Raw genomic sequence first — 15,612 nt, forward strand, 5'->3', positions numbered from 1 at the left:
TCCATATTTGAACACACACTAATAAAACCAACTTCACATTGCAAAATACACAGTGACAAGTTCTGAATAGTATATTGTTATATGATGTATTTGTTCCAAATTAAACATTCAGGTTCAACCTTATTTTTAACTTATTATTTATTTATTTGGACAAGGAAAACAAGTCTATTCCTTCTGCTTCTTTTCCTCCTGCTCACATCCCAAGAAAAATTCTCTGAGCACTGCTTCATTATTTCAGACTGTGATACTGGCAAGGGCCAGTGAAAGGAAGAAAAGGATGTGGAGCTCATTAAACAGACAAAGAGTGAATGGGAGAGAAAGAAGATAGCAACAGGTGTGTGTGTTCATGAAAGCTTACATTAAATAGAGTATTATCGTTATTAAAAAACAAAACATGAAAGACTCTGGCTGCTTCATTTTCCATTAAATATAACGTTAGAGCTTTTAGCAAAGCTGTGTTGTGATGTTTCTTCTAAAGACCACAAGGTGGCGCAATCACTGCTCTTCAATTTATTTCTTTTTTATTTATTTATTTATTTTTTGTCGTCAATAAAAATAAAATCTTAAAAATCCATGTCTGATGTCTGGCAGGACTTAAATTGTATAAATAAGCTAACAATTACAAAACGTGCTGGAAACCTTCAAAATAAAAGGTTTCCAGCACGTTTTGTAATAGTTAGCTTATTTACACATTTAGCACGCAAAAAGCACCCGCATAATGATCTTAACATAGTAACATTTAAATGTACCAGAATCGTTGTTGTATTAATATATATTAGAGCAAATATCATATGCGAGTCTTTGTTTTTACTGGGATCATGTGATAGATACGGTAGAAGAGACTGCCATGAGTGGAAAGCTCTGAGGTCATGACCCCGTGACGTAACTCGGTCTAACAGCCGAAATTACGCAACAGCCCGGCTGACAGAAGTTTCTCATCGCCCAGAGTAAAGGGTAGTAAAGGGTATCTTCAGTGATCCGTAGACCTGCATAGCGTAGTACGGGAATGTAACTATGTACTTTTACATAAGCACAGCATTGTACTCATTTTGTGTAAATATTACTTTTTTTTAACGACACCACATTTTTTCATAATAACATAATAACAGTAAAACACTAGTAATGAGACATTAAAGCCTCAGTTTTAGTAGTAAAACAGAGAGATAACACTCACGGGGTGAGTTTATGTTTATATTTGGTCATGTTATGCTTCAGGTAATGTTTTTTTTTTATGTGGCTTTACATGTCATTAGTGTTTTTTCCCCTGTGGCAGTGCAACCTTTACTTAAGAAGCTATCGCCTACTCTCCATCATAAAAACTGCAAATGTCCGGGAGCAGCGTGTGTTTCTGTTTGTAATAAAGGTACTAAAAATAATGAGAAGAAGCTGCTTTCGGCTGCTCCCTTACTCATGAGGGGTTGCCACAGTGGGCAGCTCTGCGTGTTTGATTTGGCAGAGATTTTACTGTGGATGTCCTTTGTGTTTACTCCCAGGACTAAATCTTTCTTAGGCAAATGTATAAACCGCTACTCAAGTGGTTACTGGAGCCACTATGAAATAATATTGAGAAATAGTAATACAGTCCACCAGCAAAATTCATCTATTTTTATGACTGAGGAATTGAGTAAAGGACTCGTGTTACTTCAAGGAGCTGTGGCATATCTTAAGCCACGCAGACAGTGAGTAAAAGGTTGTGATCCCTGTTAAAGCTGTAATGGGACAGCTGTAACGTGAGGCCTACTGAATGAAGGATTAACTATGGGCTACCTGCTGAGAAGGGCCTTTCAGACCAGACTGGAGAAAACAGCATTAAAACTAATTTCTGTGGGTAAGAGGTCGGGTCCAAGTCGTTGTGAATCACTGAAAGCAAGATTAGTCCAGCTGAGTAAATCATGTAATCTGTTAGCCTCTTTTTAGCAGCACTGTGTCCTCCACTCAGGATCAATTTGGGTTAAGCGTCTAAGTCGTAGTCATTGTGTCTCATCAAGATTAATTTGATTAATTCTGTTTGTCATCTTGGAAGTAAGTGATTAAGTTTGAGGACATATCACTGGATCAAAGAGTGGAAAACACTAAAGGCACATTGCCAGTGACAGAATTAAACTTCTGATGAACTTTAAGAGCTGCACAGTGAGTCAAAGACCTTAATATTCTCATTCACCCATGGTAAGAGTAATTAAAGCAGTGACTTAAGACTCATGGAGGATTTCTGGGGCGCTAACAGTCCACAGCGGCTAGAGATTTTGAATACGCTGCACTGATCCAGAACCTGGGTTACAAAGATTTTTTTTTCCCCTCAGTTTCTTTTACTAGTAACATTTGTCAAATTTCCTCTAAAATGAAACTTAAAAAAAAAATGCATAAATGCAGAGATGATGTTCAGAGGGGGCAGCAGTTCTATCATGTCTGAATAAAGAGAGCAGATTAAAGTGGCCAAGTGTCCCCATGGTCTCATACCCAGCATGTGTCAGGATGCCACTGTTAGATCAAACTGTTTAAATATACACTTCTCTTGACTTTCAAACATTAAGCTAGGTTTGAATTTAATTAAACAGACAGAACTGAACCAAAGTTGAGTTAAACCAAAGAGCACAAAGTCTGCAGCTGACTTTTATAGAACGGCCTGCCCACCCTCGATTAGCTGGACCAGTAAGAACACTATGTCCTGTCCTACACAAGCGACAATCATGTGCCTCTTTACGCATGCCAGGATCATGTATCAGCAGGAATTTATGACACCCCCTTTAAATACACGTGGACACAAGCAGTGCACCCCAGTAGAAACCCTCTACATTGTCATTTATGTGTTTTAATAACCAGCCAGAATGCAGAAATCTCCTCCAATACACTTTCATTTCATCCCGAGATCCCTTCAGCGTGACAGTAAATAACTTGTGTGTCAAACTGGTAACTGGACAAATGGCTCAAGGTCGTAGTCGTCAGTCACACCAGTTGGGAGTCAGAAGAGGCTTGGCAGGAGATAAAAGTATATTTAGAAGGTTGGAATAATCCACCTTACAACAGGTAATCCTAGAGGAAGTCACCTGTGCAAATGTTCTTCGAAACTATTTTATAATTCTGTAAATGCACAGGAGACTGCTAAAGCTAATGACTTTCTGTGAATCATTTCGCTGCGAGCATGTCTCGGTTAAAATATCATCTGCGGGTCAACGTTCGCAGCTGATTTTGGCGCCCCCCCAACTGCAACCTGCAAGTCTAAGATTACATTTCTCACAAGAGGCAGCCAAATATCTTCCTCAGGAGGCGTGACTGAGGAGACGCGCAGCCGGGGATCTCAGTCACACTCTGTCGCGTACACTTTATACATGGCATTACACCTCAAAACCAGGCCAGAGATTCACTCTGTAGGTTGCCTTTATTTCTCGCTTACTGGCAAGGTTCCTGTGTTCAGGGAATGACATTCTGGTAAGGGGCAAAACAAAAAAGAAAATGAATGGGCCAAGAGAAGAGTGCATAACATATTCCCCCAGTACAACTAGTAGAAAATACTAGTTGGTCCCTATAAATATAGCTCGGCATTTAAGTCCTTCCAAATGTACAAGATATGTTACAGTTAAACTTCACAACATGAACAGTGAACATACAAAAACATCTTAGATGACTTTCTTAAGCTCATCATACAAGACGAGCACAAAGGCGCCACCCATGCCTCTCAGCACGTTAGACCAGGCTCCCTTGAAGAAGGCCTTGCTGCCCTCATCGCGTGCAATCTTCTTCCAGCAATCAATGGTGCCCGTGTACATGATGTCAGCTGAAGGGGAAGAGACAGAATCACACAGATGTTACAACCTCATTTAAATAGAACAGTGGGGGAAAAAAAAGAAGAGGAAGTTATACTTTGATTTTGTTGGAGTTTTATTACCTCCTTTGCGTCCAGACTGCATCATCATACGACGACGGACAGTATCGAAGGGGTAGGACGTAAGACCAGCTACGGCAGTCACACTCTGAGCAATCATCCAGCTCACTATAATGTGCGTATTCTTAGGGTCAGGAAGCATGCCTGTAAGAGAAACATTAGCCGGTGAGATTACAAGGCTAAAAACTGCTATGTAAAAAGACAAAGCTTTGTAATGTCTCTCAGCAAACACTCACCCTTTGCTGTGTCATAGATGCCAAAGTAAGCAGCTCTATAGATGATAATGCCCTGTACTGAAACGTTGAAGCCCTGGTACAGACCCCTAAGGCCATCGGACCTGAAGATCTTCACCAAGCAGTCTCCCAGACCTTTGAACTCACGCTCGTGGCCCCCTTTGCCGACATCAGCGGCGAGACGTGTTCTGGCGAAGTCGAGGGGGTAGACGAAACAGAGGGAGGTAGCTCCGGCGGCACCGCCAGATGCCAGGTTACCCGCAAAGTATCTCCAGAACTGTTTCCTCTTGTCCACGCCGTCGAGGAAAATCTTCTTGTACTTGTCCTTGAAAGCAAAGTTTAGGGCCTGAGTGGGGAAGTATCGGATGACATTGGCCAGATTTCCTCTCCAGAAAGAGAGGAAGCCCTGCTCTTTGGGGATACGAACGACACAGTCGATGATGCCCTTGTACTGCTTGTCGACCGCAATCTGTTTGCTGGCATGTTGCACCTGTAAACAAAGCAGAGACACCGCAGTGCATTAGAGGCAGCAACAAGTGAAGCTCGTCATATCCCGTTTCCTCTTCAAGCTTTCACCTGGTCACCTTCTGAGTTGTCCAAGCTGGGAGATTCCCGTTATTCTACTGAGTCGCACACATTTGCTTTCATGTGCAGGTGGACAGCCCTTTCATTCAACAGTTCACGGCCCCGCCCCCTGCCACTGCCACTGCTGAGGCCGGGCCCAATGCAGCAGTGAAGCGCCATGGCGCAAACCTTGCTGTGACCTTGGCTGTTTGATGTCAAGACAAACTAATGACCTGTCTTGACACGAGAATAACTTTAAACACCACAGTGGCAACAGACGGTCACATTCTCCTGTCACAATGCCGCTTTTCATGCGAGCATTCAGGCCGGTCTATTACATAACAAGTGTGGTGCGCCTCGATTATGCTCGCTCCTCATCTGTGCCTGCACCAATCTCTGACAGAGCCGCTTCGATTTACTATTTTTAGCCCAGTTTCTACTCCTGACGATGCAGCAGATTTCCATTACTATTAGATTTTAAACCATTTGCCACATGCATAAGCATCTTAATAATTTCCCCTCCAAACATAAGAAATAAGAAGAAAAGCTGCAAATGAGCAACAGCAGTAGTCAACACACGTATGTGACTGATGTCAATAATTACAGTGTCATTAGGTTTTCAGGTGTTTGCACAGGGATATATAAGCAGTTCACACTCACCTGGAGCAGAAGCTTCACTCTCTCGATGGGAGCTACAGCTGTTTTAGAGATGGCAGCGGCGATACCACCAGCCAAGAAGTCCTTGGCAAAGGAAATAGCTTGTTCACTCATCTTCAGTTGCTATCAGCCGCCGTCCAGCTACTCTGTTGGTGGGGTTGAAATGGCCGAATCCTATCTAGAAGTGAGGGGATTTAAGGAGGCTGTGCGCGAGAAAAAACGTGAACTTCGATTCTTTTCTGCGATTGGCCGGCTCTGGGAGTAGTGGGCGGGGCCAGGCGATGACCTTCGATTCAGATTTGGAGCTTTCCCTTGTCACTCAGATAAATCGAGGCACGCGATCAGTCCCGCATGAGGGAAAGTTTATGAATTACTTTTGCGACTTTTCAAAACTTGCAAAGTCGCATCTGAACAGAAGTGAGAGGCGCCGTCACGGCGTTATATTATTACCATTCTTATTCAGATTAACCTGAAGGTCGTGTCAAATGTCATTCTGGGGCAGATGAGGCCTCACAGTTATGGTAAAGGTCATCCCAGCTGTTAACGTCCTTTGGCTGCCACTGAGTTGCCCACGTGAGCTGACGTGATACAGTCACCTGACTGATTTCACTCTCAACCTGAGCACACAGACCTTTAAACCAAATAACAAATTGGCCTAAAGCAAATTACCACTACAAGCAAGAGAGGAGGTTGAAGAGTTGACCGAAAATGCAGAAACAAACCAGTAAACGTATTCAGCTATAAAAAAAATTCTTGTTAATATCTTTTCATATAATAATCCGTCACATATTACAGAATCTGAAAAGTAGCTTGTTGGAGTAAACAAAACAGTAGAGGTCAATGTCAAGTTTAAACTAGCAGAAAATGGAAATACTTGTAAAGTACAAGCACCTTAAATAAGGTGCATGTCCGTAGTAACTTTAAACAATTGAAAACGGGTTAGACTGCTGACAGACAACTTAAGGGCAAAGTCACCGTAGAGGAATGTGGGTTTCAGCAAACAGGAGGTTAAATCAATGTTTTTACCTTCAGAATGAAAAACAAATCATTTAAACCTCACAAACACTTTTCTTTCTTGCCATGTTAGCGGAATACATCATCAATAATGACATACTTTAACTTAAAACTCATTAAAAATTTTGCCTTCATTCATACATTAAAATTATAACCTGTCACATGGCGCTCATGATGGTCAGAGTTCACAAAATCCATGAGCATTTTTTTAAAAACTATTTTATGTGAGCAGACTATGGCACTGATTCTAATGCAGCAAAGAGCTCCCAAAATAAATATTTATCCTAAAAGGCACATGTCAGGTAAAAAGCCATCGTAAATCATGGATGGGTAAACAACTTTTTAAAATACTTTTAAATAAAATGTAAAAGTCTGAGAGAGGTAGGCTCCTGGATGCCCTTGGATTTGCTGTTGTGTCATTTTTCAGTCTCTCGCTCCCTCTCTCTCGTTTATTTTAATAAACCAGGCATCTTTCACGTAAAGCATCACCATCGATTTCTCAAAGACGAATCCCCTGAGCCAAAGTTCCTGTTTTTCAAGTGGCGCTTGACCTCTTCCAGCTCGTTCGGCCCGAGGCTCTGGTCGACCCCCGGTGTGAGCTTGTAGCTCAAGGGGGAGATAATGTAACCGTTGCGGTAAAGGCAGACCTGCTTGCACATCTCAAAGCAGGTGAAAAGAAGGCCAAAGTAGGGAACAATCTGTAGGGGAGTAACAAAAGACAACTGCATTTTAAAGTCACGCCAACACTTTATTATTTTGATCACAGATCGACAGAGAACTTGTACTCGGTATGCACTTTATTTTCATTAAAACGGTCACAAGTAAAAACAGTTTTGGGCTATGAAGGGATCTGTAGCTTTAAGAGCGGAGCATGCTGTTCCACCTTGGTAGTGAAATTCCTGCTGTGAACTACGCACACTAAACATTGCTTTCCATGCCCCGCCCCTTGTTCCTGCGTAAAACACGTAAATGCTCTTATTTATATAACAGAAGATCAAACAGACCCGTACTTTGGCCATATAACAAGAAATTGCTACCAATGTATAAGTGAATCATACCTTTATTGTGTTGGCAGTAAGGCCGTTCCACAGTGAAAGGACGCCGTTGTGTTTAATCACCTGTATGAAACAGTCGATCATTCCAGTGAAATGGACGTCGACTCCTCCAAAATGGGGAAGACGGGCGCTTTGTGCCTGTTAAAAAGAATGAAAGCCAAAATAGGAAATGGTGAATCAGAGTTTGAAGGTGCTTATTAACTCAGAACCGGGAAGGTCAGAGGACATAATATTGTGACACTATGTGTTTGATTTTATTCAGCTGTCATTTATCAGTAAATGCAAAAGGACAGTCACAGGTAAATATAAAATATCTTCATATTGTTGGAGGGGCCACCAAAGTAGTGCCAAAGATTCAGAGAGCAACTATCAGAATTAGATTATTGTGTTTCATGGATAAAGCACGAGACCAATAGGACTATTCAAACAGCTTCATCTGTAGAGGACACTTAAAGCTAGCCAAGCTAGCCAGCAAGTTAAACTATACACGTCTTAAATCATTACCCCAAGCCTCAGCAAACATCATCCGCTGTTTCCCCCCCATTCTCTGTGCTCTGTCCCGAATTAATGTTTAACTCTGAGCTTTTTAATGACAGACACTACAGCTGAATAGCTAAATGAAGCCTTTACGCAGGACTGTTCTTTAAAGTAAGTGACGTCGGTGCGATGCTTCAGCAGACTGGAAACACACGCCGGCTGTCTGATAGTTGCTGGCTATCTTTAGAGAACATATCTATAGCTTCTGCAGAGCTGGGACACATTCACATTCCCAGCTGCTGTTGAACCTTGTTCTGCTGAACCCATCTAATAATAGGCAGATAAAACCGGATGTAGAATCCTGTCCTTTGCCACACCATTGTTCCCAATGAGTCCTTTGCAGCGTATAGACACCCTTATTTAAAAGCAACATGGTGGAGACCAACGACTCCTGTGATTATAACATTTTAAAACACATGCAGTAAATATCTCTTCTCTTTATATTTAGGTAAATCACCACTGAAGTAATTCTGATGTTAACTTTACATACTCAAAATCATTGAGTGGCTGAGTAAGGTCAGCCCGTACTTAGGTAAACATCTACTGCCCTCTTATGGACTAAATATGGTACTACAGCCAGCATGTAGGCGCATCTACACTGTAAATGTGTTGTGTTTACAATCATTTCCCAATTACTCAGTCAGCAGCTGAGAGATCTGTAGAAGAAATATGAACTTAATTAAAAAGACCAACACAGTATTTCCAGCATCGGTATGCAGCTGTAACACTTCCATTTAACACCTTTAAAAAAATATCTATGGTGTATCTATCTTTATGTTTCTATTTTAATTACTTCCAGCTTGAAAAAACAAAAAATAGTCCTGTTTCAGTTCTCCAAACATACCCCACAAGCAGAAAAGGTGTTCTGTAAACTTACTTGCATTTTCCGCTTTACAGTTTCAAAAGGGTACGAGAGGGTTTGAGCCACTCCTGCTGCCAAACAGCCGTTTATTAAGTTCTGCAGGGGAGTGAAGCGAACAGGAGGCTCCTGCCACAGCTTGTCCAAGTTCATGTAAACTGCATAACATCCGACAGAAAAGGGAACTGCACCTGTAAGGACATGAAACTAAAGGTAAAGGTGGAGTTTCGTGACATGAGATTCATATGCAAAATCTTACACGATCCACTAAAAACGAATTAGTTTGTAGCAACGTGTATACGAACCCAAGACAGTGAGGGAAAATCCCCTGTAGAGGGCGAGCAGCCCCTCGTTCTTGTAGATCTTTGACAAGGAGTGAGCCACGCCGATGTATGTGGGCTGCCTGCAGTTTTGAATGATCAGCCTGGTTTCTGCCACCTCCAGCGGGTACGTGGCCAGAGCAGCAACAACACCGGCCAGTCCACCAGCAAATATGGCTCTCCACTGAGAGATGAAGCCCAGTTCATCCATGTGAAGGTGGACTATCCTGCACACAGAGGAAAGAAATAAATCTATGAGAAATAAAACTCAGATGTCCCTGTAAGACAGTTTGTCTTGTAGACAGTCCAACACAATACATACACATGGATATATAGATACACATGTATAAATAGATAGCTATATATAAAAAGACAAGATCCAAGTGGTTGTTCACAACATCGAAGGCCACCCTGTTTGTTTATGCATCGTGTTAGTATTTAAAATACACATGCAAATGACATTAAGTGTATTCAGAGCAGTCAGACAAGCTCTGCTGCTTTGAAATATTTTTTCGGACATCTACTGCACCTATTTTTATTTCAGAGCACTTCTTGGAAGCCTCCAACACAGAAGCACGTGAATAACTGAATCCACGTGTGTGTATTTGTGAGTGTCACAGACATATAGGAAAAGGCCTTCTTTTCCTGGAACTGTGTGTACAGCATAGGACACCAGGTTGGCCACTCAGGGCGTATTATTTATGTGCGCACACGCGTATAAGAAACAAAACGAAACAAAAACACCTCATCGGGAAACATAATGACTAATACAGATAGTAGGCAGTAGATTTGCTATTCTTTGCGGGATTACTGTTGTCTTGCCGGCTGCTTACTGCCTGTGTTTTGTCCTGAAGTTACCCAGCAGTGAATCGGTATACATGCCCTCATTTTTGCCTCATAGGCATTATTTCCTCTCACTGGGATTTTTTGTAAAACCACAGGACTCGCAGACCCAAACCAAAGTTCATCCAACTGCTTATATTTCTACGTATCAGAGCTGCAACATATAACAAACCCTAACAAAGCGGGGCTGGGAAATTTGGGACATCTTCAAAGAACGAAACCCCAAATCTCAAATATTGTGGATGTGGTTTTATTAATAATTTGAGCAATTTGTCAAGCAAAAACAACTATTTCAACAGTTTAACCTAATAAATTTGAAGGATTCTTGAGTCTACTGAAAAAAAAATGGGACGGCTTAAAGGTTTGACTGAATTTGAAGTGACGCCAGTGTCTTCCATTGCCATCCATAAGTCAAAATTGGACATTTCGATCTACTCAGTAATAAACGCAATTTCGATAGTAAGCCGAAATTATGAGAAAATAAACGTTAGTTCTACCATTTTCTACCAGTTTCGGGAATATATAACATGTTGCACCTCAGGAATACGATGGTTAATAACGGCACACTACCTGCGAGACAAAACCCGGGGAAGAGACAACCCTCGACTTTAAAACTCGGCTGAGAAAATCCAGCCTTCTGATTGGCTTAAAATGGAGCGTGCGACTCACATAGAGAAACAGGAAGTGCATCTTTAACTTCAGGGATAAAAAAAAAAAAAAAAACAGACCATTTACGTCAACTATTTTTTTTTTATTTTAGGTCCTGATACATAAAGAATTAACTTGAATATTATTTTTTCTGTAATTTCAGCGTGTTTCATTCCGTTTTACACCTCAAAACACAAACGCAAAGTCGACGTCACGTGACCCAAGTCGAATAACAAACTATTTAGGATAAATTTGGGTCGAACGATCACATAAAATGCTTTGCAGTCCACACAGCGTGAGACAAACCATAAGTATAAGTAACTTTACTCACTTTCTGTATGTTGCGAGGTGAACTGCGTTGTAGGGAAACAACCGGAGGCAAGAGGCGAGATTTCCTTTCCAAAATCCCCTAAGCCCCTCATTCTGGTAGATGATGAGAAAACTTTGCCAGAAACCCCTCTTGGAGTGAAAGGTGCCCACCTGACTTTTAATTTTGACCACCTCTAAAGGTGACGTGACAGTTTTGCTAAAAAACCCGGCGAAACCGACGCACACGAAGCTCTGAGACCTCGTCAGCCTGTCGTCCTTTTTCACTGTGGCCATTGCTGCCTGGCCTTAATGCTCCAAACCGCCTGGCTCCCCCGATGGTTGCAGTTTTCTAGGATTTGCTTATACAGGTTAAACATCTAAATATAGATGGCAAGGAGGTGTCCGTTGCCCATCCCGACCGGCGGTGTAATGTGACAGTCACGTCACTTTGGTCGTTGCCGTGGGTGAGCATTGAACAGCAGAGGGCGCGCTTTGACCTCGGATCAATTATTACGTACAGACGATGCAATGCCGCAAATTAAAGTCCCTACAAATGTGAGTCATGCCTGCTGATTATCAGAAGCATAAAAGATGCAAAAGCATAAAAGTTCTTCAAAATCATTATTTGGTACAAGCACCTTTGTTCTTCAACACATCTTGAACTTTCTTTGTCTTCTTGAAGGACATTCAAAGTTCTTCTTTGGATGTTTGCTGCCTTTTGTTCTGTTCTCTGTCAAGATGATCCCACTCTGCTCTAATAATGTTGAGGTCCACATTCTGGTGAGGCCAATTCATGACTGATAATGTTCCCTTCTGTTTTTCTACCCAGGTATGCTTTTACTGAGTTGGCTGTGTGTTTGGGATCATATTCATGCTGAAAAATTAAGCGGTTTCCAATCAGATGCTTTCTAGATGATATTGCATGGTGACTCAAACTCCGATGGTGCTTTTCTGTGATCATATTTACATCAGTTTTGACAAAATGCCCAACACCACCAACTTAAATGGAGCCCAAAACCATAACAGAGTGTCCACTGTGTTTAGGAGATGGCTGTAAACACTCACTGTTGGACCTCTCTCCTGACCTTCTCCATACATGCTGACAATGATGAACAAAAACTTTCAAATTTGCACTTGTCATGCCATAAGACCTGTTGTCATTGATTTTCAGTCCAGTTCTTGGATACTTTGGCTTACATCAGCCTTTGCTCCCAGTTTCCCTTCCTTAAGAATGGTTTTCTGAGAGCCGCCCTTCCACCGAGACCACTTCTGATGAAGCGTCAGATGACTAATTGATCAACTGAAAAGCCAGATGCATCTTTCCTAAGGAAATAATTTAAAAAGCATCCATTATCCGAAGAAAAACATTAAAAGACCTTCAGGAAGTCTGTTCTGTAAATTAGTGTAATTACTGCTGTATTAGTGTATACACACATTAATCAAGACTTTTTCGTAGACTTTTTATTGCATCATCTGAAAAACATAAAAAAAAACCCCCAAACAAATCTGACTTAAAAAGTTCAACATTAGAAAATAAAATCTTATGTTTAACAAAAAATTAAAACTCAACCTGTGCTTAATGAAAAAAATTATAACACTGGGTCAGTCAGCAGTAATGCTATTACGCAACCTTAGCCATGTAGGCTTTTATTTTAAGGATTTCATGCTTTGAATCCGAATAATTTATTAATCATGGGGGAGAAACTGCCTTGTTATAATGTTCTCACTTTAAATTTAAACATGAAAGGTAGAAAAATAAGAACTGTTGTGTGTTAAAATAAATACTCCAAAGTTGAACAAACCTAAACAATCACATACATGATAATGAGAAGTGGAAATAATCCAGGGGTAGGTCTGTATTCCCAATAACAATCATAGGGAGGAGTTGTAAAGATTGATGGAATGATTTCCTGTGATCTTCTGAGGTGGAGCGGTTCTTTTGATAAATCTGCTCCTGTAATTATCCAGCATGTCATGCTTTGTGTGCAGGATTTTCCAGTATTGTCTGTAGCTTGGACAGCTTCCTCCGCTTCAGGCTCCACACCCACAGCCTTTCATAGTTGCTTTTTTACAAAAAATTAAAGTCACATGGCTCTGAAAAGTCACATGGCTACTACATGGCAGTCCTGCTCATAGACCACACAATAAAACACGTTGTAAAGCACAAACACTTGTCAGCAGCAGAACGCCAACCCTTGTCTTTTCTGTCAGTTTTTTGAGTTTCCTACTCAGCTTAAGGTTGATTTTGAGTTTTAAAAGGGAATGCTTGATTTGAGAGACTTCAGACAGTTAAAGACTTCCAATTTTCTTATTCATTTAATTTCAGGATCCTCTTTTGAGTTGTACTCTTCTCCAAACACGTGTTGACCAGAATTGCGCAACACATGGTTTGTTTAAAGTGAGCATACACTTAATCTCAACCCTTTTTTTGGATCTGTTAACACGTGTCAATCAGGTAAATCCTTGATGTGTTTTCTTTATTATAACAACAATGTAAATCTGGTCTGATTTACTGTATAAATCAGCAGGGATTTAATGCTGCTGTCTTGTTTCAGCTCCATGTTTGTTTTCTTCTTGTCTCTGCCTGCCAGGAGCACCTCCCTCCCTCCCTCCCCTGCCTGACATCCTCAGATGCATGCGAGGAGCCCACCTTCTGTCTGTGCCTGGGCCACTTGGCTCCTTTACAAAGGCTTTCTGGAATAACAGAGCCAACCGGAGGAAACGACAGCCTGATCACAAGAGGCTCACCTCTAGCTGCCTGCTGGGGTGGAAAAGGGTGTGTGTGTGTGCGTGTGTGTGAACGGGAAAGCAGCTTTCACTGCTGCACGAAACAATCAGGGTGCAGTTGCAGCAATGATTATGAACAGGATCTAACTAAACCTGCAAGTTCGTATTTGCTATTCATGCAACTGCTCCGCTTTTATTTATTAAAGAGAAGCTGGAGTGACTGTTATTCACATCTGTGCTTCAACTATAGAATATTAAAGTAGCTGAAAGAGGCCACTTTGAAAACGCTTTGATCACGCTGTTATACATGTTTGTCTTGAAATACACAAGATAATGAGGTATCTTTCTGTAAAGATAAGCAGTGTGATGATGGCTCTTGCTGTATCTTATCAATTAATGCTTCAGCAGTCAAACAGAGCGCCTCAAAGAATCTGTTGCCAGTATGTCTCCTTTGCCGTCCTTTCCCACACTGCCTCTGCCCAACAGTATTTGTGTAGAATGCAGATAGAGCACTACCTTCTTCCTGTATGTATATCACTGTCGTGAATATGTGCTTCCTCCATGAAGAAAAGTATTGCGGGCGCTGCCTGCGTCCCTTTGTGTTTGGGGGACTGGTATCTTGCAGTAGGTGCAGGCTGGCTGAGGCATTGTCATTCTCTGGATGTCATGCGCAAGTCGACCCTTGATCTCCCACTTTGAAGTGCATTGCAGACCCGCGAGAGCAGTGGTTGTGAGCTCACAGCAATCAACAGAGGGCGCTCCATACCAGAGAGCCTGCAGACCAGAGCCCGGTGGCTCTCCTCCTCACAGATTGGTGCCAGGCTCACAGAGCTCTGCAGTAAAATTCTCACCTCATTATCTCAGACAGTCACATCACAGGCTTGTGTGGGCAGGGGAAGGGAAGAAAGGCTCGGGGGTGGGCAAGAGGAACAGGCTTGGGTGGCTGACACTAGAGTCTCTCTCTCTGTGAGTGTGTCTTTCTTTAAAGGGGGGGTGGGGGTGTTGCACTGGTGATGAGGCTTGAGTACAATTTACTGTGGCACTGCTTTAACACCTCTAACAACAGGGATCAGGCCAAACTGCTCCTGGCTCACTTAACAGGAATGGGAGACGTGTTATTCATGGGAGCTTAAATTTGAATTAATGGTTTCTGTGATTGTGTAAACTGTGAAAGGTTGTTAGGGGTTGTTAGGAATAGTGAATGCAATTTTGCACCTCATTATTGGGATCAGTATTTATCGCAACGCACGTTAAAACTGCCATTATGTCAGCTCTGCAGAGCAGTAAATGTGTTTATATACACTATAAAGTGTAAAATTAGTGATAAATCTGTGGCCTTAAAGGGGTTAATTTGTGTAATTAGTGATAAATCTGTGGCCTTAAAGGGGTTAATTTGTGTAATTGTGTTAGTGACCTTTGACATTTCTCGTTACTTTAAAAAGACAAACCTTATATTACACTTGTTTCTTCTGTAACACATGTTTTTCCCTGTAAAAACCTACGAATGAACTATTTAGTCAGGATGCAGATGACCAGGAGGTCCATTGTTTGTGAGGATGCAGTGGAGAACTTCTGGCAGCTGCTGCCCCCCCTTATCTTTTCCATGTACAGTCAATAAATCAATATCAAATCTAAGGAACAGGAAGCCAGATGGCCTTCCCACAACCTCTCCAGGACAGCCATCTCTCAGGTCCTCCTCAGCTACTGTACCACTGGTGCATGCAGCGGTCCTTTGAAGACATGCACATTCAACAAGCAGCTCAATGAATGACTAAAGGGAACAAATAAGCTGTTACGACTCTGCTCAAATCAGTGTTTGTGTTTCTATCCACATCAAAGGCCTCAGTCTGTTTGATATTCAGCCCCCACACCTTGATCCGAGCCACGTACAGGTAGAAGGGAGGAGCAGTCCATTGAGAAGAGAGAGGGTCATGTGGTTGCCTCTTTCAGCCCCAGCTTGAGGGTA

General features: G+C 41.8%; 2 protein-coding genes across 2 annotated transcripts; both read right to left on the reverse strand.

The window, feature by feature from the left end:
* Positions 1-1,178: 1,178 nt before the first annotated feature.
* Positions 1,179-5,517, reverse strand: slc25a5 (solute carrier family 25 member 5). Its single transcript, XM_085427301.1, has 4 exons — positions 5,338-5,517; positions 4,117-4,603; positions 3,884-4,024; positions 1,179-3,772 (listed from the first exon to the last, which is right to left on the reverse strand). Exons 1-4 carry the CDS (start codon positions 5,446-5,448, stop codon positions 3,615-3,617), a joined length of 897 nt encoding a protein of 298 aa, XP_085283427.1. The 5' UTR covers positions 5,449-5,517; the 3' UTR covers positions 1,179-3,614.
* A 143-nt stretch (positions 5,518-5,660) lies between these two features.
* Positions 5,661-11,402, reverse strand: slc25a43 (solute carrier family 25 member 43). Its single transcript, XM_085427293.1, has 5 exons — positions 10,942-11,402; positions 9,105-9,346; positions 8,818-8,990; positions 7,407-7,541; positions 5,661-7,046 (listed from the first exon to the last, which is right to left on the reverse strand). Exons 1-5 carry the CDS (start codon positions 11,211-11,213, stop codon positions 6,834-6,836), a joined length of 1,035 nt encoding a protein of 344 aa, XP_085283419.1. The 5' UTR covers positions 11,214-11,402; the 3' UTR covers positions 5,661-6,833.
* Positions 11,403-15,612: the final 4,210 nt, after the last annotated feature.

This window comes from Rhamphochromis longiceps, linkage group LG2 (assembly GCF_057381845.1).
Source record: "Rhamphochromis longiceps isolate RC_006_pf linkage group LG2, R_longiceps_female_GT1.1, whole genome shotgun sequence".
NCBI lineage: Eukaryota > Metazoa > Chordata > Actinopteri > Cichliformes > Cichlidae > Rhamphochromis > Rhamphochromis longiceps.